This window comes from Phocoena sinus, chromosome 20 (assembly GCF_008692025.1).
Source record: "Phocoena sinus isolate mPhoSin1 chromosome 20, mPhoSin1.pri, whole genome shotgun sequence".
Lineage (NCBI taxonomy): Eukaryota > Metazoa > Chordata > Mammalia > Artiodactyla > Phocoenidae > Phocoena > Phocoena sinus.
This window is the reverse complement of record NC_045782.1, coordinates 44,130,478-44,156,849: the sequence shown is the minus strand read 5'-3', so window position 1 is coordinate 44,156,849 and position 26,372 is coordinate 44,130,478. Positions and strand designations below refer to the sequence as shown.

The 26,372-nt window shown below is 45.2% G+C and overlaps 1 protein-coding gene across 11 annotated transcripts in view; it reads left to right on the top strand.

Annotated features, from left to right (window-relative positions):
- The window catches only part of STRADA (STE20 related adaptor alpha), a 29,211-nt gene extending 4,614 nt beyond the window's left edge, over window positions 1-24,597 (top strand). The window contains exons 2-13 of one of the 11 annotated variants that reach the window (XM_032616329.1): window positions 3,586-3,641; window positions 6,491-6,548; window positions 8,778-8,806; window positions 15,339-15,441; window positions 15,843-15,964; window positions 17,764-17,872; window positions 17,978-18,101; window positions 19,655-19,826; window positions 20,354-20,458; window positions 22,813-23,054; window positions 23,347-23,389; window positions 23,669-24,597. In XM_032616329.1, coding sequence (XP_032472220.1) covers window positions 3,630-3,641; window positions 6,491-6,548; window positions 8,778-8,806; window positions 15,339-15,441; window positions 15,843-15,964; window positions 17,764-17,872; window positions 17,978-18,101; window positions 19,655-19,826; window positions 20,354-20,458; window positions 22,813-23,054; window positions 23,347-23,389; window positions 23,669-23,821 — 1,272 coding nt within the window. In that variant the 5' untranslated portion in view covers window positions 3,586-3,629 and the 3' untranslated portion in view covers window positions 23,822-24,597. Of the gene's footprint in view, window positions 1-3,585; window positions 3,666-6,490; window positions 6,549-8,777; window positions 8,807-9,589; window positions 10,411-12,339; window positions 13,759-15,338; window positions 15,442-15,842; window positions 15,965-17,763; window positions 17,873-17,977; window positions 18,102-19,654; window positions 19,827-20,353; window positions 20,459-22,812; window positions 23,055-23,346; window positions 23,390-23,668 lie in introns of those variants that run through there. The other 10 variants (XM_032616328.1, XM_032616334.1, XM_032616333.1 and 7 more) reach the window with 10 other exon arrangements.
- The last annotated feature ends 1,775 nt before the right edge of the window (window positions 24,598-26,372 follow it).

Here is a 26,372-nt window from a genome sequence, read left to right as displayed (position 1 = left end):
GTATTAAGTGTACAGTTTGTTGAGTTTTGACAGATACACTCACATAACCACCATGCAATAAAGATACAGAACTTTTCCATCACCCTGAAAAGTTCTCATGTGTCTCTTTGAAGTTGGTCCCTCATCTCACTGTTGCTCCCAGGCAAGCAAGATCTGCTTTCTGGGACTTCCCTGGTGGCTCAGAGTTTAAGAATCCAACTGCCAGTGCAGGGGACACTGGTTCAATCCCTGGTCCAGGAAGATCCCACATGCCACGGAGCAACTAAGCCCGTGTGCCACAACTACTGAGCCTGTGCTCTAGAACCCGCAAGCCACAACTGCTGAGCCTGTATGCCACAACTACTGAAGGCTGTGTGCCTAGAGCCTGTGCTCTGCAACAAGAGAAGCCACCGCATTACAAGCATTCATGTACAAGTTTATGAGAAAATATGTTTTCATTTCTCTTGAGTAGATTACCTAGGAGCAGAATTGTTGGGTCATAAGAAGCTGCTAAACCATTTTCCAGTGTGGCCATATGTGTTTGCATTCCCACCAGCAACGTATGAGAGTTCTGGTTGGTTGATATCAACACTTGGTATTGTCAGTCTTTATGTTTAGCCATTTTGGTGGGTGTTTAGTGGTATCTCATTGTTGGTTTATGAACATTTCCCTGATGACAAGTGGTGTTGAACATCATTTCATGTGCTTAGTGGCCACTCATATATCTTCTGTTCAGATATGTTGCCCATTGTTTAAGCTGAGTTGTCTTATTATTGAGTATAGAAATTCTTTATATATTCTGTATATAAAGTCCTTTGTAGACACACACACACACACATATACATGCACACACAATATGTTTTCTCCCAACCTTTTCATTTTCTTAGTGGTGTCTTTCAAAGGCAGACATTTTTAATTTTGATAAAGATCAATTTATCATATTTTTATATTTCATGCTCTTGATGTTCTTTTTTTGAATCTCTGCTTATCCCAAGATCATGAAGATTTTCTCCTCTGTTTTCTTTAGTAGTTTTAACTTTCTCTTTAGTTCTATGATCCATTTCAAGTTAATTTTTGTGTACGATGTAAGGTAAGGGTCAATGTTCATTTTTTCTAAATAGATATCAAGTTGTATCGAGACTATCTTTCTGCATGAAATTACTTTGGCCATTCTTTTGGAAATTAATTGACCATATATGCATGGGTCTATTTCTGGATTCTCTGTTCTGTTCCACTGATCCATTTGTCTATCCTTAGACCAAAGTACACTGTCTTGATTACTATAGCAATAAAGTAAGTCTGGAAATCAGGTAATGTAAGTCATAACTTTCTTTTTCAAAACTGTTTTGACTATTTTAGGTCTCTTGTATTTCCATGTAAACCTTAGACTCAGCTTATCAATTTCTTTTAAAAGTCTGCTGGAATTTTGATTAGCATTGCACTGAATCTGTAGATCAATTTGGAGAGAATTAACATCTTAATGATATAGAGTCTTCCAATCTATGAATATGGTGCAGACCTCTTATCTAGATCATCTTTAATCCCTCTTAGCAGTGTTTTATAATTTTAAACGTACAGGTCTTATCCATAATTTATTAAAATATTCCTAATTATTTTATGGTTTTGTAGGCATTATTGATGATATTGTTTTTTAAATTTCATTTTCTACTTGGTTGTTGCTAGTATATAGAAATACAATTGCATTTTATAATTGACCTTTCTAAATTCATTTTAAGTATAATGATTTTCTTATAGAATACTTAGAGTTTTCTATGTATACAATCATGTCTACATAGAAAATCATAAAGAATTTTACATCTTTTCCAGTCTATATGCCTTTTATTTCTTCTTGCCTTTTTGCATTGGCCAAGACCACTAGTACAATGATGAATAGCAGTGATAAGAACATTCTTGCTTTCCTTCTGTCCTTAGAAGAAACTCATTCATTCCTTTTACTGTTAATAGATGTTAGCTATAAATTTTTTTTAATTTTTGAATTTTATTTTATTTTTTTATACAGCAGGTTCTTATTAGTCATCAATTTTATACACATCAGTGTATACATGTCAATCCCAATCGCCCAATTCAGCACACCACCATCCCCACTCCCCCCAAATTTTTTATACATATCTTTTAGCAAGTTGACTTGGTAAATTCTATTTCTATTCTATTCCTAGTTGACTATTCCTAATTGACTAAGAGGTTTTTTTTCTTTAACTTGTGGGTTAGTGTTGAATTTTGTTAGATGCTTTTTCTCCATTTATTGAAATGATTGTATTTTTACTTGCTTACTCAGTTAATAAGGTAAAATGACATTGATTCATTTTAAAAAATTCCTTAAAATTGGTTGTTCTTTATTTGCAAACAACTTCAAACAAAGCCAGTTTTGTGTACATTGACTCATTTTTAAATGTTAAACCAATCTGTTATTCCTAAAGTAAGCCCCACTGGGTCATGATGTATTATGCTTTTAGCCATTCTAGATATAAATTCTTAACTATAAATAGCAAACATAAAATAAGATCAGGATGATATGAAAAAAGATACATTTGAGAAATGGCAAAAGCTCTTGGAAATGGGTAACAAAAATGTAAAACTTAGTAGAAAGGTTGGAAAATAAAGTTTGAAGAAGTCTCCTAGAAAGCAGAGAGTTGTAAAGTATGAGTGAAATAAATACAAAATTGGGGACTAATTCTAGAAGTACACCTTTAACTATTAGAGTTTCTGTTCCTATTTCTTGTCAAAGAAATGATATTCCCCAGAATTGGAAGCCCCAAATCTCCACACTATAAAGGCTGACTAAGTGCTAGTCCTGACTGCAGCAGGATGGAGGCCCCTGGAAGGCCGTCTCCAGGGCAAAACTGGAATGGATGAGTTGGAGTGTATGGAAAAACACACTGATGAGGCTAATAGCAGAAATGTTGAAGTATTTGGAAAAGTTAATAGCTACATGGAAAAACAAGCAAGTGAAAAAATGAGGCCATTATTAACTCTAGGGGGGAAAAATGAGTGTATGGGGAAGAAGACGTGGTCACCTCTGTTTGCCTCAATGAAGAACCATGTTTGCATAGTCCTAGTAATGTAAATTTGGACTATTGTTTTAACCAAAATTTATGTCAGAACTATGTTGGGAGAATGAAGGCAGGAATGTAGGGTGCAGGAAGTTGATGTAGGAGAGCTTAGTCTTCACCTACCATGGTAGGAAGTTAGTAGATAAATGTCTAAAATGGATAAGTCATGACACATAAACAGCATTTAAGAATGATGATAAAAAGGAGGATAAACAGACAAAAGAAATGAAGGTAATTGCTTCTGCAGAGGGGTCAGTGGAGGGTTGGGTCATGAGAAATTGAAAGATTAATTTAAACAAAAAAACCCTATAAAAAACTTCTCTTACAGATATTGCAGTATTTCAGAATGTATTTGGCCAAAGTACATCCAGGTTTATTGTCACTTAACGTTTCTCTAAACAAATCTTTAGAATCTAGGAATTTGTAGGTCTAGTACAGTGCTTTGAATGGTAGACTCATAGTAAGTTTTTGTTAATCAACAAATATTTCTATAAAAGCAGATTTGACTAACAACCTGTGTCTATTTTCCTTTTAGGTTTAAATTTTTGAAATTGAAGTAGGTCTGCACGTTAGGAACTCATGTCTTTTCTTGTAAGTAAACCAGAGCGAATTAGGGTGAGTGTTTCTCTTCTTCTGGCTTTACTATTTTTTATTTTCTGAAAAGCAGTGTGTTTGGCAGATATTGTAGGAGGTTTTTGGGGTTTTTTTTTATGTGATGTTCAGAATCATACAGAAGTGAGGGATGTAGAAAGTAAAGTAGGTATTGCAGCCTCCACTCCTAAGAAAAGAACTTGCAGGGACATCCCTGGTGGTGCATTGGTTAAGAATCCACCTGTGAATGCAGGGGACACGGGTTTGAGCCCTGGTCCAGGAAGATCCCATGTACCACAGAGCAGCTAAGCCTGTGTGCCACAACTACTGAAGCCCGCACGCCTAGAGCCCGTGCTCCGCAACATGAGAAGCCCGTGCACTGCAACGAAGAGTAGCCCCCGCTTGCCACAACTAGAGAAAGCCTGCGTGCAGCAGTGAAGACCCAACGCAGCCAAAAATAAATAATAAATAAATTTAAAAAAAAAAAACACGAATTTGCAGGCAGAGGCTGGCCAGAGACATAGAATATACCCACCAGTCTGTCTGATAGAGAAGAAACAAGGTGGCTTATTTTATGATTATCAGTCATTCAACATTAAATGAGTTGCTGGCCCTTTTCAGTGTAGATGTGTACCCACTAATGATCTGCCTGTTTCCTACATGTTTTCAGTGAGTTTGTGTGTGTGTGTGTGTTTGTTTTTTTTTTTTTTTGCGGTATGCGGGCCTCTCACTGCTGTGGCCTCTCCCGTCGCGGAGCACAGGCTCCGGATGCGCAGGCCCAGCGGCCATGGCCCATGGGCCCAGCTGCTCTGCAGCATGTGGGATCCTCCCGGACTGGAGCACGAACTCGCATCCCCTGCATCGGCAGGCGGACTCCCCACCACTGCGCCACCAGGGAAGCCCAGTTTGTGTGTCTTAAAAATCAGCATCAGACTTCCCTGGTGGCTCAGTGGTGGGGAGTACGCCTGCCAGTGCAGGGGACACAGGTTCGAGCCCTGTTCCAGGAAGATCCCACATGCCACAGAGCAGCTAAGCCTGTGTGCCGCAACTACTGAGCCTGTGCTGTGGAGCCCGTGAGCCACAACTACTGAGCCCACATGCCACAACTATTGAGCCTGTGCTCTCGAGCCTACGAGCCACAACTACTGAGCCCGTGTGCCACAACTACTGAGGCCCGTGTGCCTAGAGCCTGTGCTCCGCAACAGGAGAAGCCACCGCGATGAGAAGCCCACGCACCACAACAAAGAGTAGCCCCCGTTCACTGCAACTAGAGAAAGCCCGCGCGCAGCAACAAGGACCCAATGCAGCCGAAAATTAATTAATTAATTAATTAAAAAAAAATCAGCATCAGATTGTAATCATTGGAACACTTTTTTGAACCCGGGCCCTTGGCAGTGAAGGCACGTAGTCCTAACCACTGGACCACCAGGGAACTCCCATCATAGGTTTTAATTGAAGGCATTTTGAAAAATTTTATTATACCTGAGAACTTCACTAGCTAAAATGACCTCCAGAACAAATACTGGGTTTAGCTTCTTTACAAGCTTGCTAAATGATTTCCTAAAAGACAAACAATATCTTGTTTATTATCAAGTACTCAATTTCTAACTGCTGTAGTAATTATTTTAAAATTCTGTAACACTGTATGTGTACTGTGAGACATTGTGAATATACCACTTTCTTTTTTTTTTCTCTTTTGGCCGCACGGCTTGTGCGATCTTAGTTCCCCAACCAGGGACTGAACCCGGGCCACAGCAGTGAAAGCCTGGAATCCTAACCACTAGGCCACCAGGGAACTCCCTTAATATACCACTTTCTTTAAATATTAAGGTGTCAATTATATTTTGTGTTTCAGTGAATATCAATTTTTTATATCAATTTCTTTAATTTACAGTGTTCTTTTTTTAATTTGGAAAAAATTGATATAGAGAATGATGTTATAGTTTAAATTCATAGTCCATATTATGCAACTTATTTCTGAATGTTCCTTAATCTTCCTTTTTCTTATGTTTATGTGGTAAGAATAATTTATATTGGAAAGAGTAAACCTCGCTATTAATTAAGAGAAACAAAACAGAATCCCTCCTTAGCCTGAACTCTACCCAGTGGAAAGAATACCCCTAAGCCAAGCTTTAATACCAGCCCTTGAGTGAAATATAACCTTGATCCCATTGCTTTTATGTATGAGCTTCTTTTCTATTTCAACCTAACCTGATTCAGGTGAAACCAGACCGCTGATCAGTATGATGGAAATCCAATACTAGTTTGAAATAGTCCAGTAAAGTGAACCATAGATTAGTCATGCTAGTTTGGTCCTTGTAAACTTGGTAGAAAATGTAAACGTTGGTGATGTCTTTAGAAATCCTAGTGGATGAAAGAATATGCAGTTTGCTATTTCCTTTTACTAACTAATAGAGGCTTGTGAAAAACTGTTTCATCCCTATTTTCTGTGTGTGAATTCCAGTAGTTTTCAAATTGGCATTAATATCCAAAGCATCTGTAATAGACAGCCATGGAATGAATAAGATGGAACCAAAAGGCAGTTTTATATATAGGAAGGACAAAAGCATTCTTCATTATTAGGGCCAGTACTACTTATTTCTCGTCTGTCAGATTTAAGAATTGTTCATCAAATTAGGCAAAGAAGAATAGAGAAAGGAATTAATCTATTGTGTTCAGTTGATTTAAATCCAAGATTCTTTTCAAAACTTTTCCATAGAAATGTAGCTTAACTGTACTGCATGATTCACTTTTTGTAGTTGTCTTTTTGTCTGTCTATCTAATGGCTGATAGTTAATTTTTTGTGGCTTGGAAGAAATACTAATTCTCTTTGGGGTTTTCCTCTTTAGCGGTGGGTCTCGGAAAAGTTCATTGTTGAGGGCTTAAGAGATTTGGAACTATTTGGAGGTAAGTACAGTATGGCATTTAGCCATCACTTCAGGATAAATATCGCTGCCTTTTTGTTGATTAAATCAATTTATAGAAATTAGCAATTTATATTTGTTTGGCTACAGCTGTTATATTTACTTGGCTCCTTTTTGAATCCATGCTTTCCCCAAAATTTGAGGACTAATCTGGCAGTTGTCCTTGGCCTGTCTTGATTGTTAGAAAGCCAGTATTTACTTAAAAGCACACGTGTTTCTTCTAAGTATTTGTCTATGAAACACATATTCTTAAAGGAAAAAAAGTAGGTGTTTAAAAGTCTCTAGCCTTGAAGATTTAAAAAATAAAAGTATAGTCAGGACAAAGGTAGCAGCGATATAAAAGTTATGGTTTTTCTGATCAATCTAGTTGACTCATCTTTTCATGAGACTTAGAGACTAGAGAAAAAAAAAATCTGTCAGGACAAAAATACTAACTTCCTATTGTAAAATCTAAATGTTGATTCAGAAGTAAAGTAGGTTTGCGATTTTGAGGTTTAACAAATCCAGGCACTCCCCTTTGGCTATTTTCCAACTGAGCTGTTTTGGGAACTGTGATCTTGACTTAAGGCAAGGAAAATTCTTTTTCTATAAAAATAATAGTAGTAAAGCCCCTTTCTTTTTATCTGTACACCATGATACTCTCTTCAGCTCCTATAGCTAAAGAAATGGGTTATCAGATAGAGTATGTTGGTTAACTGATCCAAACTACCTCGAGAGGCTTGAGTAATTGAAAACTCAAACTTGCTAGTTACAAGGTAGCACCTATTAATTTATTTTCCCTACTGCCACTCAAAGAACTTCTGGAGTTGAATTATTCATAAACTTTGTCAAAGGGTTTTAGAGAAGACAAATAAGAGTTTAGAAAAATGATGAGTTATTTTTGTTTTGGTTATAAAGAATAAAAGTAATCTGCACAGTAAAGGAAAGGCTAGTGGAACAAAAATACTATGTTCTGGTGCTATTCTCATTTTTTTCCCCATCATTAATGGCAATACAGTGGTTTAAAAGTAAACATTGGCATTGATGGAAATTGAGTTGGAAGTCCAGTTTACATTAATTAGCTTAAAATATTCCAGTTATGTGAATTAGATGAATGGATTTTGGTTTCAGTGTCTTGAGTGTAGGATCTCTGGATGTCTTTTGATAATTCCCTAGTCTCTGATCTGAGGAGGATGAAGAGATTGTTCTGTATATTGTTTACAGCTTCATGAAGTGTATGTTACCAAGCTGATGCAGCTTGGAATTTGCCTTCTGCTCTAAGAAGCCTTGCTTTGATTTCCTTTTACCTGTTCACCTGGCTTATCTTTGACTTGTAAGAAGCCCCTCTTAAGCAGCCGCTCCTGCCATTTATATACCAGAAAACTGATGTCCATGGCACACACACAAAAATCTTATTTTGATAAATTGAGGCTAATTTACTCTGCACCCAATATCTAGCAATATAATTTAAGATATTTGGAGATGTGTAATCATTCCAATACTTTACAGTTAAAATCTTTACTTTGATCACTTTTCAGAATAGAGAAAATAAAAAGCACAGATACAGAATTTGTCTTCTTTTGGAGCAGAAAGTCATTTAAGTTGTCCTTTGCTTTATTCATGTTCATCAGGAGTAGCAGAGAGCCAAAAAGCCCTTGCTTTATTTTCATTTAGAATAGAATGTATCTGACTGGAGAATCAAACTGGGTAATGGTCCCACAAACACATGTGACTGTATTAAAACTTTTTTGTCTTTTTTTTTGGCAAACCTGTTTTCTAGTCCCTGCACTCCCTGGGAAATAGCCAACCATGCATATAATTTTATAATGAATTTTTTGTTCACAGTATAAGACTCTGAAACTAGCCTATTGAAAGTAACATTGTGTGCTGATGGAAAGTAATTGCATGACCAGAACTATAGCAGTTGAGTTGTACTCAGTAAAGAATACCCGTAGAATAAGAGCCTTGCCAAGTTTTGAAGAGCCATAAATTCATGTTTAAAACTCCATCTATCTGCAGCATTTTTACTGTGGATCTCTGGGTGTGTGTGTGTGTGTGTGTGTGTGTGTGTGTGTGTGTGTTTATATGTAGCACTGCAGGCACTTTTTGCTGTAATGATTCTTAAGTGGTTTCCATTAGTAAATGTAGTCCTAAGTGCAGTAATTGCTGTTCTGAATGTGGGTGTGTCTTCTTCCAAAACCCAAAATGCCAACACTCAATCTCTCCACTCCAGAGCAGCCTCCGGGTGACACTCGGAGAAAAGTAAGTGATTTTCCAGGCTCTAGTACTGTGGCTTGTTGCATGGAGGTGACTTGTGGAATGTTATATGTTTTTTTGGTTGGCTTATCATTTTATGTTTCTGCTCATCTGTCACTGAGTTTTATACATGGTATAATTCTTCTACTTGTGGGGACTTAGGTTTCACCCTAGAGAGATTCTGATGTGTACTTTGAAAACTGAAAAACTCTCAGGCACTTTTTCTGTCTCCTCCCCTTTGTAGCCTTACCAGTCACCAGCCACCACCTCCAAAAACTAAAAGGGACAGTTTCAACACTCTAACATGTGGTTATCTTTCAGTGGCTAGTAGTACTAAATTTCCCATCCTTAGTCTATTAATAATAGATTTCAGTCCACAGAGATAATATAGATCTCTGTGTAGATTATAAGGCAGGACGTCAAATCTAGTTTAAAAACAAAACCCCATGTTTTAAAGTACAAAACAGAAAATGTATTTTTTTTGGCAGAAGTTTCAAGACTCTTGCCCTGCTTCTTACTCTTCTAGTTTATTTTACCAGTGGAAATAACAGCAGCGTGCCAAGCTGCTTTTTTTTTTAAATTTATTTATTTGTTTATTTATTTATTTATTTTTGGCTGCCTTGGGTCTTCGTTGCTGCGCGCGGGCTTTCTCTAGTTGGGGCAAGCGGTGGCTTCTCTTGTTGCAGAGCATGGGTTCTAGGGAGCGTGGGCTTCAGTAGTTGCGACACGCGGGCTCAGTAGTTGTGGCTTGCAGGCTCTAGAGCGCATGCTCAGTAGTTGTGGCTCACGGGCTTCGTTGCTCCACAGCATGTGGGATCTTCCCTGACCAGGGCTCGAACCCGTGTCCCCTGAATTGGCAGGCAGATTCTTAACCACTACGCCCCACCAGGGAAGTCCCCAAGCTCCTTTTGATACTGTGAATCAGTGTCTTATACAGAGAGGATAAGAGCCCTTTTCTCCATAGACGTCTTCCTCTTTTCAGATAACAGACCTTTGTGCCTTTTGCAAGCAGCTCCAAGGTGAGTGAAGGGTGATGCTGCTGACTAGGAATTTCTTTCTGAGTAAAGCCTGGCTGCGCTTCACTAGCCAAGAGCACTTCACTATCAGATCCCAATATTTTCCAGTCAGGAGACCAAAAACGTGCCCTATAGGATCAGTTGGGTATTGTTCCAGAGTACAGCGCCAATTATATACAGTTCTTATATTTTCACAGCGGCTGACGTTATACCAAAAGTTATCCTGTGTGAAACCTTTGGGAGGTTGAATGTGCTTATTTGTTGGACATTTCATACATATTGTGTTTGTGGGCTTTATTGCGTTTTGTCTTTAAACAAGAAAGTTATCATTTTATGGTCATTTCTGGATAGCAGTAGCTTATGTATTTTTCAGATGCTTCAAAATGAACAAAGTGCTTTTCATGGTGGGGGAAACTAAGAAAAGACTTTGATAGAATTCGTTTCTTTCTCTAGGCAATTTGAGATTATACATTATACTAATAAAACCGTGCCATGCTGTGTTTAACGAGAATGGGCTAAATATCTCCTTTTCATCTGGATTTTGACCTTTTCTAAATCGGAAGCAGTATAACGGACTAACCTGCCTTTCTTGTGGTAAAATCAGACCAAATCTCTTCCTTTCAAAATAGTTCCTTTGTTTGTTTGTTTTCCTAAATAAAGGTCGCCTTCTGTCTGAGTTCAGACTATAGAACATCCACAAAGTAGAAAGCATCCATTTTAGGGTCATTTCCGGGGAGTTGGGGACAGAATGGTAGAGGGGTCACAGCAGCCACCAGACGAGTTCATTTCATGCGATTCTGGATTTGCCCAATGAACTCATCTTCCCAATTACCTAAAGAATTTCATTTTCTAAACCTAACACTTTGAAGTAGTTTTCCATAGTCAACAAAGACAGTAGAAATATTGTCAAGTTACGAACTAATCATATCAGTAGTTTAATGAATCATTTCTCACCTAGGCTCAACAAAAGTGTGGCTTTAGTATGTAGCCTGGTAGGTAGTATGTCTTACGTGCACTCCTGGCAAGGAAAAGGGAGATAGGTAATTTGAAGAAAAAAGTATCCTATATGTAGTTTATCCAAAGGGAGTTATTTAAAGTGCCTATAAAAGAATTTTTTTAAATCTCAGGTCTCAGCTGTCCCTCATAGTCTTTTTTTTTTTTTCAAATTAGAGAAACAAGGAGTTTGCCTACAGATCAGAGGAGAGACCTTCAAATACAAAGTCATTCTAGGTTTGTTCTCATTGGGGCCATATTGTTACCTGCTAAAAAATGCAGTACTTTCTCACATGCAGGTGTCAGATTCTGATCTGTGAAGTTCCCCTGGTGACAGGGAAGCTAGGGAATGTGTTGTAGGAGGGCTGGCATTTGCAGTATAAGTCAGCATGTGGAATTGTCTCCAGTGGAACCGACTGGTACGTTTGCTCTCCTCTCCAGCCCATGGGAATAAGAAGGTCATGGGCAGAAAACCTCCTGAGTTCAAACGTTGCTTAAATGATTACTTTTTAACTAGATGCCGGCACTGTTGTAGGCCTTGGGGAATACATCAGTGAAGAAGACAGACAGGCCCTGCCCCGACAGAGCTTGCATTCTAGTAGAGAAGACAGGCAGTAGACAAAATAAACTGCAGTGACCCCTATGAAGAAAATCAAGCAAGATGACATAATAAAGTGACTGGGAGCTACTTTACTCGGCGGGACAGAGCCTTCAATGAATAGGTGACATTTGAGACCTCAAGGACGAGGAGAAGCAGCGATGAGAAAATGGTGGGGCAGGAGTGTCCCAAACGGAGGGACAGCTGGTGCAAGTTTGCTAAGACTGCTGGTTCGTGGGGGTCAGGTGCAGTGGGTCAGGGCAGCCCCGTGTGGGGTGAAGTCGTGGAAGTAGGCAGCGGCCGGGTCGTGTGGATCCTCACAGGCCAGAGTAGGGGGTGTTGGGTCTGAAAGCGAGCCCCTGAGTTTTGTGTTAACCGGTGACACTGATTTTATTGAGGGCAGGTTGATACTTGAGAAAACAGAAGAGCAGAGCAAGAGTCTGTGCAGCGGGTTAGAGGTATGAGGTGAAGCTGAGACTCTCCAAAGTCAGCCTAGCCGGCGGCGAAGTTCTCAACAGCTGGGGAGTCGCCGTTTCGGAGCTCTTGGTTTAGGCTTTTTGCTCAAATTGTTACTGAGTCCAAGCTTGCTCCGCTCGCCGCACACCAGGTCAATAAATTGGGAGACGAGGTGTTGAGGCCAGGGATACGACTTTATTCGGAAAGCCGGCAGACGGAAAAGATGGCGGACTAGCGTCTCCAAAAAAACCATCTTATCGGAGTTTGGATGCCAGTTTCTTTTATAGAACACAGCGGGGAGGAGATGAGGAAGTAAAGTCAAAAGGCCATAGGTTTTGCAAATATCACCTTGAATGGCCAGCCTCGGGGAGAGGATGTGTTCATTTCTTCTTTCTCTCAGCCATCCACAGGTGGACGGGGTCAGGATGCTTCCCTGAACAAAGGCACTTTGGTTTAATAAAATTCAGGCAGAGGGGCAGGGTTCCCCGAGGCAGGCCATTGTGTATAGACAGTATCCTTTAGTGAACAAAAGCAATGGAAGCAAAGGTTAAAGTAAAACAGATCCAACATGGAGTCAGATTTGGTTCTTCCCTGTTACAAAATCTGTACTCCATTTTGCTCCTTGATTGTCTGTATCCCCCTCACCTGGGTGAGGCACTGGCGTGGCACCAGTATCTTGTTTTGAAGACAAGATAGTTTCAAGAAGCTACAGTGGCTATTAACTCATCCTAGAATCTGTTTTCAGAGCATTTGGAAACACAGAAACCTGTAAAAAACAAAATCAAACCAACTTTAACTATCCATCAAACCCTATTTAGGAGTCTCTGTTTTCTCCATTTTCTCTGTTCCATCTTCTTTGCTGAACAGGAGAGTGACCAAAAAGTAGACAGCAAAAGAGAGAGGGGAAGAATAGAGTTCATATTTATTGAATACCTGTGATACACCAAGTAGTGCTAAGCTCTTTACATATTTTATCTCATTTCATAGTCACAACAACCCTATGAAGTGGGGATTGTTCCACTGATGAGATGATGAAGATCTCAGGACTTAGAGGGACCTGCCCAGGGTCACAGAGCAAGTGATAGACTGAGTTCAAGTTCTGCCTATCCCTGGCCCCTAAGCCTCGAGTCTTCACATTATACCATACGTTTTACTTAAAATAGCCTTTCCCAAATCATCTTCCCCCAAATTTAACAGATGTTAGGCACAAAAGACTTCTCTGGACAGGTATCTTTGGGAAATGTTAGGTTAAACGAAGTTATACTTTGTCAAATTACAGAACTTCTCAAAGCCCTTAATATGGGAGTACCCCTTGTGGTTGTCCATGAGAAAGAGAGTGCTGCATTTTGTAACTTAATTGGACGTGTAAACTTTTTTCATGCGTTAACAGGCAGGATCCGTGTTCCATGGGGCCTCCTTTGGGGAAATCCTGCATTAAAACAACTAGGTAGAAAAGTGGACAAGAGACAGAAATAGGCATTTTCACTCTGGAGAAAACCCACGTAGCCAATAAATGCATGAAAAGATGCTCAACTTCATTAGCACTCGGAAATGTAAATCAGACCCACAATGAGACTGACAAAAATGAAGTCTGAATATACCAAGTGTTGGGGAAAAGATGGATCAACAAGAACATACATGTATCGCTGGCAGGAATGTAAATTGATATAACCATTGTGGAAAACCGTTTGGCATTTTTTTCTAAAGTCGAATGTTCATATACTCTGTGACCTCCAGTTCCACTCTTAGGTGTAAGCTTCAGCGTAACTCCTGCATATATGTGTCAAGAAACACACTCAAGTGTGTTTTTAGTAGCACAGTTCATAATAGCAGAATGAAAAGTAACCGCAAAAGCCCAGCAGCATTGGAAGGACAAATTGAGGTATGTTCACCAGGTGAGTATTATACAATGTGGCTGAATACAACAATATAGGTGAATCTTAGAAATATAAAGCTGGTTACATGAGAACTGTGATTTGCTAACAGGGCTCAATTCTGCTTGACTGGGTTCCTCTTAATGGTAAGCGGTGCTGGAGGTAAAACCCCATTTGGTTTCTTTCGTCATTGGCAGCATCAACTGTTTTGAAACCAGATGTGTTTCAAACATCAGGCACCCCCCCGCCCACCCCGAGGTGATAGCAGCACGTCAGAATATTCTCGACTCCAGCACTTTTCGTGCTGAGCCTAGAGCCTTCGTGTATTCAAAGACCTTTTCCTGATCAGAGGGCAGGTTTAGGAACGCAGCATGTGACATGTGAGCTGGCCTAAGGCTCTTTGTTTCAGTTAGACATACATCTCAAGAAAGAGGATCCAAAAGAAAGAAAAATACTCAGAGTCCCTAAGTCATACAAATAAATTTAGGTTTGGAAGAAGGAAACTGAACCTATTAAACTGAAGGAAGAGCCATTGGCCTGCCATGTATTTTGCTGGGCACTTTTCCATCTGGACCTCACATGTGACACCCACATCCTAAATGGCTGGGATCCAGCTTCATTTGCAGCCTGAGTGCACAGGGACGAGGGAGCAGGTCACTTTTGCTGCCTGGGATGATGGCTGAGACCTGACAGCTCTGTTCCCTGCCTGCAGCCCAGTGTGTTAGCTGTTTTCTGGCTTCACTTGGAAATGTCAGGGAATGATTGGTCTGGCCTCTTGGTTTGCTGACAAGGGGGCCTCTTATGGCCACATTTTGCCTATAGCAAGATTCAGCGTTTGATCTTTGGGATTTTTTTAGTCAGGACCTTAAAAATAGGACCCTAGGGACTTACCTGGTGGCGCAGTGGTTAAGAATCCGCCTGCCAATGCAGGGTATACGGGTTCGAGCCCTGGTCCAGCAAGATTCCACATGCTGTGGAGCAACTAAGCCCATGCGCCACAACTTCTGAGCCCGCGTGCCACAACTACTGAAGCCTATGAGCCTAGAGCCCATGCTCTGCAACAAGAGAAGCCGCTGCAATGAGAAGCCCGCGCACCACAAGGAAGAGTAGCCCCTGTCCGACACAACTAGAGAAAGCCCGCGCACAGCAACAAATACCCAACGCAGCCAAAAAAAAAAAAAGGACCCTAATGCAGCAGGAAATTCAAGAGAAACCCCACCTCTCCATTCCCCTTCTCTTTTCTAAATGTGCCTTTCTCCAGACATCCTTTCCCAAGTAAGAATTTCATAGTTTTTAGCAAATGAGCCAGCTGTTGGGAAGGACAAGCAAACCAACGGTTGACTAGAACTGGCCCTTGTCCCCACCCCCGCTCGTAGGTAGTGCTCACGCTTGCTCTGATATTAGTGCCAGCGACTGCATTGAACAGCTGGTGCTTTACTTTATATTTCTCATCAAGTAGGGCTGGAACTGTTTCTTTGCTCCAGGGTCAGAATTTGTATGTTTGTTGACATGCCAGTCTCCTTGTGGGTCTGAATTACCATCTCCCCACTCTCATCCCGTCCCTAAGTTCCTCTCACTAACCTGTTTTTCTTTTTCTTTAGACCAATGAGGCGAGCGCAGAGTCGATAGCATCCTTTTCTAAACAGGAGATCATGAGTAGCTTTCTGCCGGAGGGAGGGTGTTATGAGCTGCTCACCGTTATAGGTAACGTCCAGGACTGTCATGCTCCAGGGGATCATGGCAGCCGTGTCTCGGCATCCTCAGGTGAATGTGTGCCAGAAGCTGTCAGCCAGTTGGCGGGATTCGTGGAGACAAAACTGGCTTTTGTGGTTCTCCTATGGTTTTCTTCTTCCAAGTGTAGGGGAAGAGATCATGTTTCCAGGAGAGAAGCTCTTTTCAATTTTTTCTTTTGGGCTGTACACTTCTGGTGTCCTGGGCCATAGTCAGTTAGAATAGTTGGCTGAGAAGGAACTGATGGAAGAAAAATCAAGAAATAACAGAAATGAAAGTTTTAACTTGAGTTTTCTTTTAAAATCAAGTCTCTTTAAGGAAGATGAAGATGTGTTGCTCTCGTCCCTGTTTATGGCATTTCCCTTTTCTTTTAGGCAAAGGATTTGAGGACCTGATGACAGTGAACCTAGCAAGGTACAAACCAGCGGGAGAGTATGTGACAGTACGAAGGATTAACCTAGAAGCTTGTTCCAATGAGATGGTGACGTTCTTGCAGGTAATTGGACGTGAATGTGACACTTGGAGGGAGGGCTCTTAGTTCCAGCAGTAACCACAAGGCATCTTTACATCTGTCTTCTGAAACAGCTGGCGGGAAACGAAGGTAGACCAAGCCAAGAAGTTACAGAAGCTCTTGGTGAAGAATCTTGGGCATTTGGCCTTAAGGGTTCTATAACACTGCTCAGCCCAATTTATATTCCCCTCTTCTTCACCAAATCCTCCTGTGACTCACTTATTCATGTATTTATTATTCAGAGAGGCTAAGTAACTCGCCCCTGGTCGCTCACACTAGTAAGTGGCAGAGGCAGGCTTCACACCCAGACAATCTCTTTCCATGCGGGGCAGCTCGCCTGGCCACGGGCTACCGTCTTCCGACTCTTAGTGTCCCGTTTGCCTGAGGTTCCTTTCTTCTGGAGAAGCAAGTAGCTGCCCTCTTGTTAAACTGGGAGACACTGTAGGTCTAGCAAGTGCCTGGGGATGGAGGCTTGCCCTGGGAACTCCCTAGATTTAGGGCCTGGCTCAGTGTAGTTTCAGTACAGTTGGCTGCAGCCCCTCCCCCTTCTTCAATTACAATGTTTTTCTGAACTCACGCTTATCTGACAGTGCTCCAGTACCAGTTCATGTGTTCAGAGTCGTTTTGGGGTCTGAGGATGGAACAGAATGTCAGGCCCAGCTCAGTTATTTGGGAAAAAGCATATCTGAGTTTGTTCTAGAGCATATTTGAGCTTTGTGATTCTTGGCTTTATCCCGCACAGCCGTGGACAGGTAGAAGGTGCTACCTATTTGACCTTGGCTCATTTCCCGGAGGCCAGGACCCTGGAGTTGCTGTAGTTCTTTTGTCCAATTTTTTTTTTCACATCTTTTGTCCAAATTTATTTTAAAATTCCATCGGTCTTACGCTTTTCATAGCTGCTTCTGAGGAAGGGAGCTCTCAGCCTGAGGTCGCTGGAGAAATCTATTCTAATGTTTAGTAGTTGTTGTTTGTTCTTTAATGCTTTCTTTCCGTGTTTCTATTGCTAACAACATTTTCCTTTATAATAGGAAAACACTTTTTTGTTTTATCTTATTTTTTTAATTTTAAAATTTTATTGGGTCTTTGTTGCTGCGTGCTGGCTTTCTCTAGTTGCAGGAGTGGGGCTACTCTTCGTTGCGGTGCGCGGGCTCCTCATTGTGGTTTCTTGTCTTGTTGTGGAGCATGGGCTCTAGGCGCGCGGGCTTCAGTAGTTGTGGTTCACGGGCTCTAGAGCGCAGGCTCAGTAGTTGTGGCGCGTGGGCTTAGTTGCTCCACGGCGTGTGGGGTCTTCCCAGACCAAGGATCGAAGCAGTGTCCCCTGCATTGGCAGGCAGAGTCTTAACCACTGCACCACCAGGGAAGTCCTTGTTTTCTTATCTTAAAGAGGAGTTCTGTGCCTGGGCCCTTGAAGTTGAGCTAAGCTTATAACTTCCTAAGTCTGCAGTAGGCGGTTTGTTTTCATGGCCCCCGAGGTGGTGCACTGTGACCCTCTGCTGTGGTGTTAGCAGTTTCCCTGTTGGTAGGGAATGGTTTCTCGAGGTGCTTTAGGATTGGCTGGCAGAGCCCAAGTTAGGCAGAAGCTGGCGAAGGAGGGCTGGCTTCCCTGCTGAGATGGCAGAGCCTGGTTCCTCTCATACTGGTGGCACCTGCTTGGGCTGCTCCCAGGATTCTGAGCAGGGCACGCAGGGAGGCCTAGGTCCCCCTATTATTCATGCTGCCACCTTCATGTTGAGCGTCCTCCTCGGGGCCCCTTGGTTCTGACTGCAGCTCACCATTGCTTTCAGGGGGAGCTCCATGTCTCTAAGCTCTTCAGCCATCCCAATATCCTGCCATATCGAGCCACCTTTATCGCAGACAACGAGCTGTGGGTTGTCACATCATTCATGGCATACGGTGAGTGGGAAAGGGGTCCTGGCAGGGATGGGTTCTAAGAACTCTGCTGTCAGCTTGCTCACGTGCTGTCACCCTCTGCTCCGTCCCCACGATCCTCTTCCTCAGGCTCTGCAAAGGACCTCATCTGCACACACTTCACGGACGGCATGAATGAGCTGACGATTGCTTACATACTGCAGGGGGCGCTCAAGGCCCTGGACTACATCCACCACATGGGATACGTGCACAGGTGCTTTCTTGGGCCTGTTAACCCTTTATAAGAGTGGTATCTGGGCCCACGAGCCCTCGAGTAAAGGTTGACTGAAGCTAGTGAAGCCAGAGTTTAAAGCAAGGGTCGAATCCTGCCCTTGCCTCTGCTGGGAGGGCAGAGCATTTACCCTGTCAGCGCTAAAGCTACTGACTTTCTCTTTACCGAGCAGCTTGGTCCCGAGTATGAGGGGAACACCTGACGTGGGCCTCTGCACCCCACCTTCTCCTTCCTTGGAGCACCCATACTGGGGTGTGCCCTGGAGTCAGCCCTATGCTGGGAGGCTCGGCAGAAGACAGACTGCTCTGTAGATGGTGTCCAGAAAAGCGGCTCGTGGTAGGGGAGATAATAAAACTAGGACCCCTACCTAACTCCACATACAAAGGAGCACTTCAGAGAGATTAAAGGCCTACATGGAAACGATAGACTTAGATAGAAGGAAACGTGAGGAAATATTTTCGTGACCTGAGGCATAACTTCTAAATGTTTTACATGCACAAAACAAGGCAAAAAATGGATGGAACTGATAATATCATGATTAAAACTTCCTCTCCAATACAGGACACCAGGAACAAAGTTAAGAAAGGAGTTACAGCGTGGAAGGTGTTAGTTTTGTCTAAAACACACAGGAGATTAGTAACAAGGAAATTTTGTGAATCACTAAAAGGATAGCAAAGCAATAGAAAGATGAGCAAAGGATGTGGAGTTTATAAAAGAAAACAGACACTCAAATCTAGCAAGGATCAGAAAATCAAGTTAAAACAGGAGGATGTCACCTTATACCCGTGGGACTGGCTGTAGTTCAGAGGCTGGGTGAGGACCAGTGTGGTGAAGAGGTGGGTCTCCCGTCCGGATACTGGAAGGTGGCCCAACACAGCCAGTCGGGGTCACTTAGAACCAGGACCATCAGTGCTGCCTCTGGGTGCATACCCCAGAGAAACCCTCCCACAGGCCCATCAGGGGACATGTATGTGGACATCTTTGTTCATATTTGTGGTGATGAGGGGCAGCACGAGTGTCCTTCCTGGAAGAATGGATTAGTAAGCGTTAGACCCCACCCCAGAGTGCAGGTGGCATTTAGAACCAACAATTAGGTGTATACAGTTGGCAACACAGATGGATCTTGGAAACACTACACTGAAGAATGGGCTGCATAACACAGTACCATTAGGTCAATAGAAAACACGTGAGAAAAAACAATACACTTCTGAGAATACCTACAAACAGAACGTACAGATTAAAGGCAGTAGATGGTAGAGGAGGCAGTGGTCTGTAAGCATAAAAGAGAACCTTAACAAAACAAATACGTTTTAAAGTCTGGTGATATGTAAATGGGGTCATGCAATTTTTTCTTTTTGTGTATGTTTGAAAATTTTCATAAAAATGCGTGTTTGTGTCTATATATACGTATGTATATGCATATAGTACACACACACACCTGCCAGGGGAGAGGGCTGGCCGGGTCTAGTGTGTGAAGACAAAGGTTTGTGGTGTGAGGGGTCCTGCTGCCCCGTGACCCCCGCCCCGCCCCCCAGGAGTGTCAAAGCCAGCCATGTTCTGATCGCCGCGGATGGGAAGGTCTGCCTGTCTGGTTTACGCAGCAACCTCAGCATGATCAGCCACGGGCAGCGGCAGCGCGTGGTCCACGACTTTCCCAAGTACAGTATCAAGGTTCTGCCGTGGCTCAGCCCAGAGGTCCTCCAGCAGGTCTGTGAACTGGGTCTCAAGGAGCCCCCATTCCCCACCAACTCGTGATTCCCCAAGGAGGCCTTCAGGAATTTCCGGGGATGGGGGTTCCTAGAGGGAGGGCTGCCCTGGTGGCAGGTAGAACTGGGACACCTCTCGCATGGGTGTTCCACGCCCTTGGCAGCTGATCTCGTTCCCCCCCACCCCACCCTGGGGAGGATCCCAAACTGCGCCTGAGGCTCCCTTCAAAGATGCTGCCATTTGCTGGGAAGAAGAGCGTTTGGGAAACGTTTGGCGCTCTCTACATCCCTGTCCTAAGCAGGAGCACGTCCTCCTGCTGCCACAGAGCACCAGCAAGGCATTCGTTCCTTCTACAACAGCAGCGACCCCTCAGTAGTACAGGCGAGGAAAGTCTCAGCAGCCGGTCCCAATTTGGGGACAGGCCTTCTTTTCCTCTCCCCAGTTTTTGCTCCACTCGCTTCTTTCTCTAAGAACAATGGCCAAGGCTACAGTGTGGAGTGACCTGTGGCTCTTTTCTCCTGATTTAGAATCTTCAGGGTTACGATGCCAAGTCTGACATCTACAGTGTGGGAATCACGGCCTGTGAACTAGCCAATGGCCACGTCCCCTTTAAGGATATGCCTGCCACCCAGGTGAGCCTGCAGCCCAGGGGCTTCCTTCTGCCTTCCTGCCTGTCTGCCTTCCACAAACGCTTGCTGAGGAACCGCCACACGCAGGACACCAGCCTGGGATACTAAGATGAAAGACCCAGTTCTTTCCTTCAAGAGCCCCACCAGTGGGGAGATAGTTGTGTAACTGTTTACTTCTGTCAGTGGTAACTGTGGTGGTAATGGAGCCCGGGGGGCGGGGGGCGGGTGTGGGCTCACAATTTCAGGCCTGGAGCCCACACACCAGGTGTCTATTTAAAACATATAAATTAAGCTAACAAAGTTTTATAAATGTATAAAATATGTTCTATCTTCTTACCTTGATCCATACACCTGGAAGACCAGTTTCTAACTTAGAATTCTTAGACTTCTCAGGTTCTGTGCTACCACGTTCCAGTCAATACCTTTGCAACCTCCAGCCTGCAAGTTCTACTTCTGTTCATGCCCCTTTTAACCACTGCCCTTGGCTTCTAGGCATACACGCAGCCAGTGGCATCGTCTACCCTTGGAGACAGACCCAGGGAAGAGGGTTATCCAGGTCTTATCAAGTCCAGGAAGTGGACTTGGGTCATTTGGGCAAGGATTACCTGGGTCCCAAGTACCTGGAGCATGATCTAGACCTGAGAGGGGGTGGGGGCGGGCTTGTAGGCTCTGAGTCAGCCTCTCCCACAAATAGGAATTAACTGTGTGAAGAATGGGAACTGGAAGGAAACTCTTTTCGGCAGAGGGAGCAGCATGTGCAAAGACCCAGAGTCAAGAAAGAACAGGACCGGGGCTTCCCTGGTGGCGCAATGGTTGAGAGTCCGCCTGCCGATGCAGGGGACACGGGTTCGTGCCCCGGTCCGGGTAGATCCCACATGCCGCAGAGCGGCTGGGCCCGTGAGCCATGGCCGCTGAGCCTGCGTGTCCGGAGCCTGTGTTTTGCAACGGGAGAAGCCACAACAGTGAGAGGCCCGCGTACCGCAAAAAAAAAAAAAAAAAACAGGATCTGGGAAGAGCAGGTAGTTGTAAATGGCTGACGTATGGGTGCTTCTGGGGGGCTGCTAGGTGATGTGGTTGGAGAAGGAAGCAAGGGCAGATCACGAAGGACTTTGTTTGTGTGCCACGCCAGGGTGTTTGGTTTCTGTCCCAAAGCATGTGGAGAATTGCTGAAGGAGTGATAGTATCAGATACATATTTTATAAAGATGACTCTCGCAGATAGATTAGTTCTGGCAGACTAGTTAGGAGGGTGTGGAAATCTATCTAGGTAAGCAGTCTAGAAAGTCTAAGTAAGACAGAAACGGATGCTCAGGAAAGACTTAAAAGGCCATTTTTAGGTAAACAAGGTATGGATGCAGAAACAGCAGTGCCCAGGAGAACCTCCTGAGGTGATGGAAATGTTCTGTACCTAAGGCTGTCCAGCGTGGCAGCCACTAGTCACCTGTAGCTGTTGAGCACTGTGGCCCGTGAGATTGAGGACTGGATTTTAAGCTGAATTTAAATAAATATAAATAGCTATGGGAATTCCCTGGCAGTGCAGTGGTTAGGACTCAGCGCTTTCACTGCTGGGGCCCAGGTTCAAGCCCTGGTCAGGGAACTGAGATCCTGCAAGCCAAGCGGCATGGCCAAAAGCAACCAAAAAAAATCTCTCTCTGTCTCTCTCTGTCTCTCTCTCTCTGTCTCTCTCTCTCTGTCTCTCTGTCTCTCTCTCTGTCTCTCTGTCTCTGTCTCTCTCTCTCTCTCTATATATATATATATATGGCTACATGTGGCTGGTGGCTCCAATATTGGACAGCACAGCTCTAGAAGGATTTCCAGGTTTCTGCCTTGAACAGCTCACGAGGTCCTTGAGGACAGCAGTCCCCAAGGTGGGCTGCTTTTACATGTGTGGAGTCTGAGGACTTCGGAACAGCTGCCTAGCCCGCCCCTGGGTGCACTGCACCTGTGCAGCCCGCTGCAGTGACAGTCGGCCAGAATGAACCCCATCGGACCCACCTGGGTGTGGCACACTGGGGCTGGGCTTTAAAGAAAGGACCTGGCTGCCACCTTGACCCTAGGGTGAGGGCTCTACAGTTGGAAGGATCTGATGCCTTATGAAGGGGGAGAGACTGCAAGCCCCTGCCTTCCAACCACGGCGGAGGCGGGTACTCCTTTGTAGTCCTCCTCGTCAGTTTGGCCTTGCTAGGGTGTGGCTGCCGAGTCAGTGGCTGCCAGTCCTTTGGAAAAGTCAGACTTTTTCCACTTCTTTCTTTACTTCTCCCGAATCGCTCGTGTGTTGGGAAAAGTATACTTGTGAAGAAACTCTATAGGCCTTCCAGGGGCCCCCTCCAGCCTAGCCCCTGGCTCTGTCCTCCCCAGATGCTGCTGGAGAAGCTGAACGGCACCGTACCCTGCCTGCTGGACACCAGCACCATCCCTGCCGAGGAGCTGACCATGAGCACCTCGCGCTCAGCGGCCAACTCTGGCCTGAGTGAGAGCCTGGCCCCCAGCCCCCCCAGGACCTCCAATGGCGACACGCCGTCCCACCCCTATCACCGCACCTTCTCACCCCACTTCCACCACTTTGTGGAGCAGTGCCTTCAGCGCAACCCGGATGTAAGGTATGTCTGCTGGGCTGGGAGTGGGCTTTGTGGGGAGCCCAGGGGGCTCTGGAGTGCAAGGCCGGGTTTGAGAGGATGCATCTGTCCTGTAAAAGTCTGGGTTCCTGGGAGGAGTCCAGAGCCCCCTCGGCAGGAGGGGTTTGCTAGGAAGCCAGCCTGGGTAGCTCTGGCTGTTGTTTCTTGGTGAGCTGAGGAAAGGAGATGGGGCAATAGAGGGTAAGGTAGAAGCAGCAGGATTGGGGAAATCCGGGGCACAGGGCTGATGCTGGTCTCTCCTCCCCTTCCTCTACAGACCAAGTGCTAGCACCCTCCTGAACCATTCTTTCTTCAAGCAGGTACAGTAGCACTTTCCCAAGGCTCCCTGGTTGTTTTTCTTGCCTGTGGTTCCAACCACCCTCAGTCCCCTTAGCTTTAGGGTCTTTAGATATTCTCTCCTCCTCCGTTCAAATCAGAGAAATGACCATGTTTCCAAAGCCCCTTAAAGGCGCTGCTCCTTCCTCCCAGAGACTCGTGGCTCCAACAGCCCATCTGTCCCTGGGCCGTGGTCCCTTGCCCCATGATGTCCTGAGGCTCAAAGCAACAGCACCCGCCCCCAACTCTCTCTCCTCCCCCAGATCAAGCGACGTGCCTCAGAGGCTCTGCCTGAGTTACTTCGCCCTGTCACCCCCATCACCAGTTTTGAAGGCAGCCAGTCTCAGGATCACAGTGCAATCTTTGGCCTGGTGACAAACCTGGAAGAGCTGGAGGTGGACGACTGGGAGTTCTGAGCCTCTGAAGATAGTGCACATTCTCCATCCCGGGCTGCGTGAGCCTCCGGGACCCTTCCTGAGGGCTGGCTGCACTCCCACCCTCCTGGGGGCAGATTGAGCAGAAAGGACATTTCTGCCAGGAGTGTTGGCTGCTTACTGACTGGAAAGAAATTCCTGGAAGGAAACTTTTTTTTTTTTTTTTTTTTTTACTGCTCCAAAGGCTTTTGAGACACAAGGGAATCCCAACAACCAGGGATTGGGAGGGGCCGGAAAGCTGACGTTCCCAGTCCTGGGAGCTCAGGTGACCTGACCTCTTCAGAAGGAATAGATGCTGTTCTGGCTGTGGCGGCTGAAGTCCAAGGCCAGGGTTTGACTCACCCACCCAGGGAACTGTGCGACTTCTTCCCACTCTGGCTCTCCTACCAGCCTAGTTGCGTCCTTCTCCCCTGCTCTCAGATCCTATAGGTCCAGAGGGGCAAGCAATAAGACTCCCCTCCCCTCGGACCTCTCCCTAATAACTGAAGGCAAGGGTATTGTTTCTTTATAAGCACTAGCTTAAGGCTAGGGCAGTCCATCCTCCTCCCCCTTTTTGCTTGGGCCCTGACACCTGAAACCTTCCCTTGGTTCATCTTTGTAGCTCATTCCTTTCCCACGAAGAGTCCATCTTACCGACTCCTGCTGGCCGCCTTGGTGCTTCCTCCAAGGGCCATAATTTTTGCCTAACCTGAGGGCCTGAGTCTTCATGCAGTGTTAGTTTCATCGCCAGAACAAATTAAAAGTTCCAGAGAATCCACTGGAGAGTGACATTGTTGTGTGTTGGCCATGCAGGCTCCGACGTGAGTCATTCCACCCCCGGTTCTGCCATCTGAGAGTGGTCCCACAAGTGCTTGTGGAAGCACAGCGGTGACTTCCTTCGTTAGCTAGACAGCCTCACAGCACACGTTTCTTTTAAAACCCATAATGGATTTGTCTCTTAACTATCTAACATTGAGACGATTAATTTTAGCCTGTGGCCATCAAACTGCTTTGGGGCTGGAAAGGTCTGAGCGCTGGAGACCGGCCTCTCTGCAGGACCACTTCTGGGCCACTGGAGCCCAGGCAGAAGAGGCTCACTTTTGTCAGGAAAGGCAGTGGACGGGGTTGTTTTGGAACAGGACTCAGTGTCTCCTCACCGTTGGGACTCATACTCAAAGAGCAGGTAACCTAAGACCCGGCCCCCGCCCTTCCTGTCGTCCTGGCTGGCAGCCAGGGAGTCCAGGCCAGGGGGTGATTCTCACCTCGGGCTCCTGCGTGTGCGTCCCAGCCTGCACGCTCCCCCCAGCCGGGCCCCTTCCCCCACCAGTCTCCCCAGGTGGGTGCCCCTCTCTAGCCTGGGTACTTCAAATGTCAGATCAAGGAAGTGCCCCTCCCTCTTCCCTGTAGCTGCTTTAACCCGTCAAATGCCCTCACTTTCCCTTTCCTCAGAAATTGTAACATCAGTTTTAAAAAGAAAAATAGAAAACTACTTCCTCTGGGCAGTTACAGGGGTTGAGGGGAAGGGACTCGCACCAGCCGGGAGGGTGTGGGGAAACCTGAAACAGAGGGAGTGAGAAGGCCAGGTTACATTTATTTCCAGCCCTCTTGCCAGCTCGTTTTTTTTTTTTTTTTTTTTTAAACCTCAAGTTCCCTTTTCTTAACACCCTCGGCAGCTTGTTTTTTTTCCCTCTGATCTGCTTGCTCCACCTTGCTGTCGGCGCCCCTAGGGCTGATTCTGTGGGGGCCGCCGCAGTTCAGCTGCGGGTCATCCTGGGCAGGGCAGGGGCGCCTGAGGCACCAGCCAAGCGCTGCTCCTTGCACCTCAGAGAGCTTCACGTTTCTTGCATCACCACAGCCCCCTTTGAGCATCTGACGACAGGTGTGGAAGCTTGGCTGGTAAAGATGCCCGTTAACAGTTTTAGAAGTTCTCACACACCCCATCCAGGGAGTTCGGGGGGCTGCAGCTCAACCCAAACCTAAAACTTCCTCCAGAGAGGGAGGGAGGCTGAGGGGAAGAGTGAAGCACAGCCTGGGTGCCCTGAGCGAGCCAAGGGAACAGCTGGGGGCTGGGGATGCCTGCTGCCCCACTCACTCTCCTGCCAGGTGAGCACGATGAGCTGTTCTGTTCCTGACAAGGCTGTGGGCCTCGCTCTTGAGCCACTAGTTCTACTCCTGCCATCGCATGGCAGCTATGCTTAGAGCTGTGTTTCGTGAAACAGCTTCCAGCTGCGACTGGGAGGTGGCTTCCCTGTGCTCCCCGCAGAGCTGAGGCTCTACCCCACAAGTGAGTGATGCTCCCTGGGACCCTTAGTGCCGTGTGCCGGAGGAGCCCAGGCAGCCGGCTCGGCCTGGGGGGCGGGGGGGGGGGGGGGGGGAGTCAGGAGGCCTCGCCTTTCACGCCAGCCCTGCCGCTTCAGCTTTGTTACTTGAACGAGTCACTTTAAATCTTCAGGCCTCGCTCCCTGTGTCAAATGAGGTTTGGTTGAACCCAGGATTGCTTGTTTCAAGGATGGAGATCTCTCTCCCTGAAGGGGGTGACGAAGCCCACAAAGTC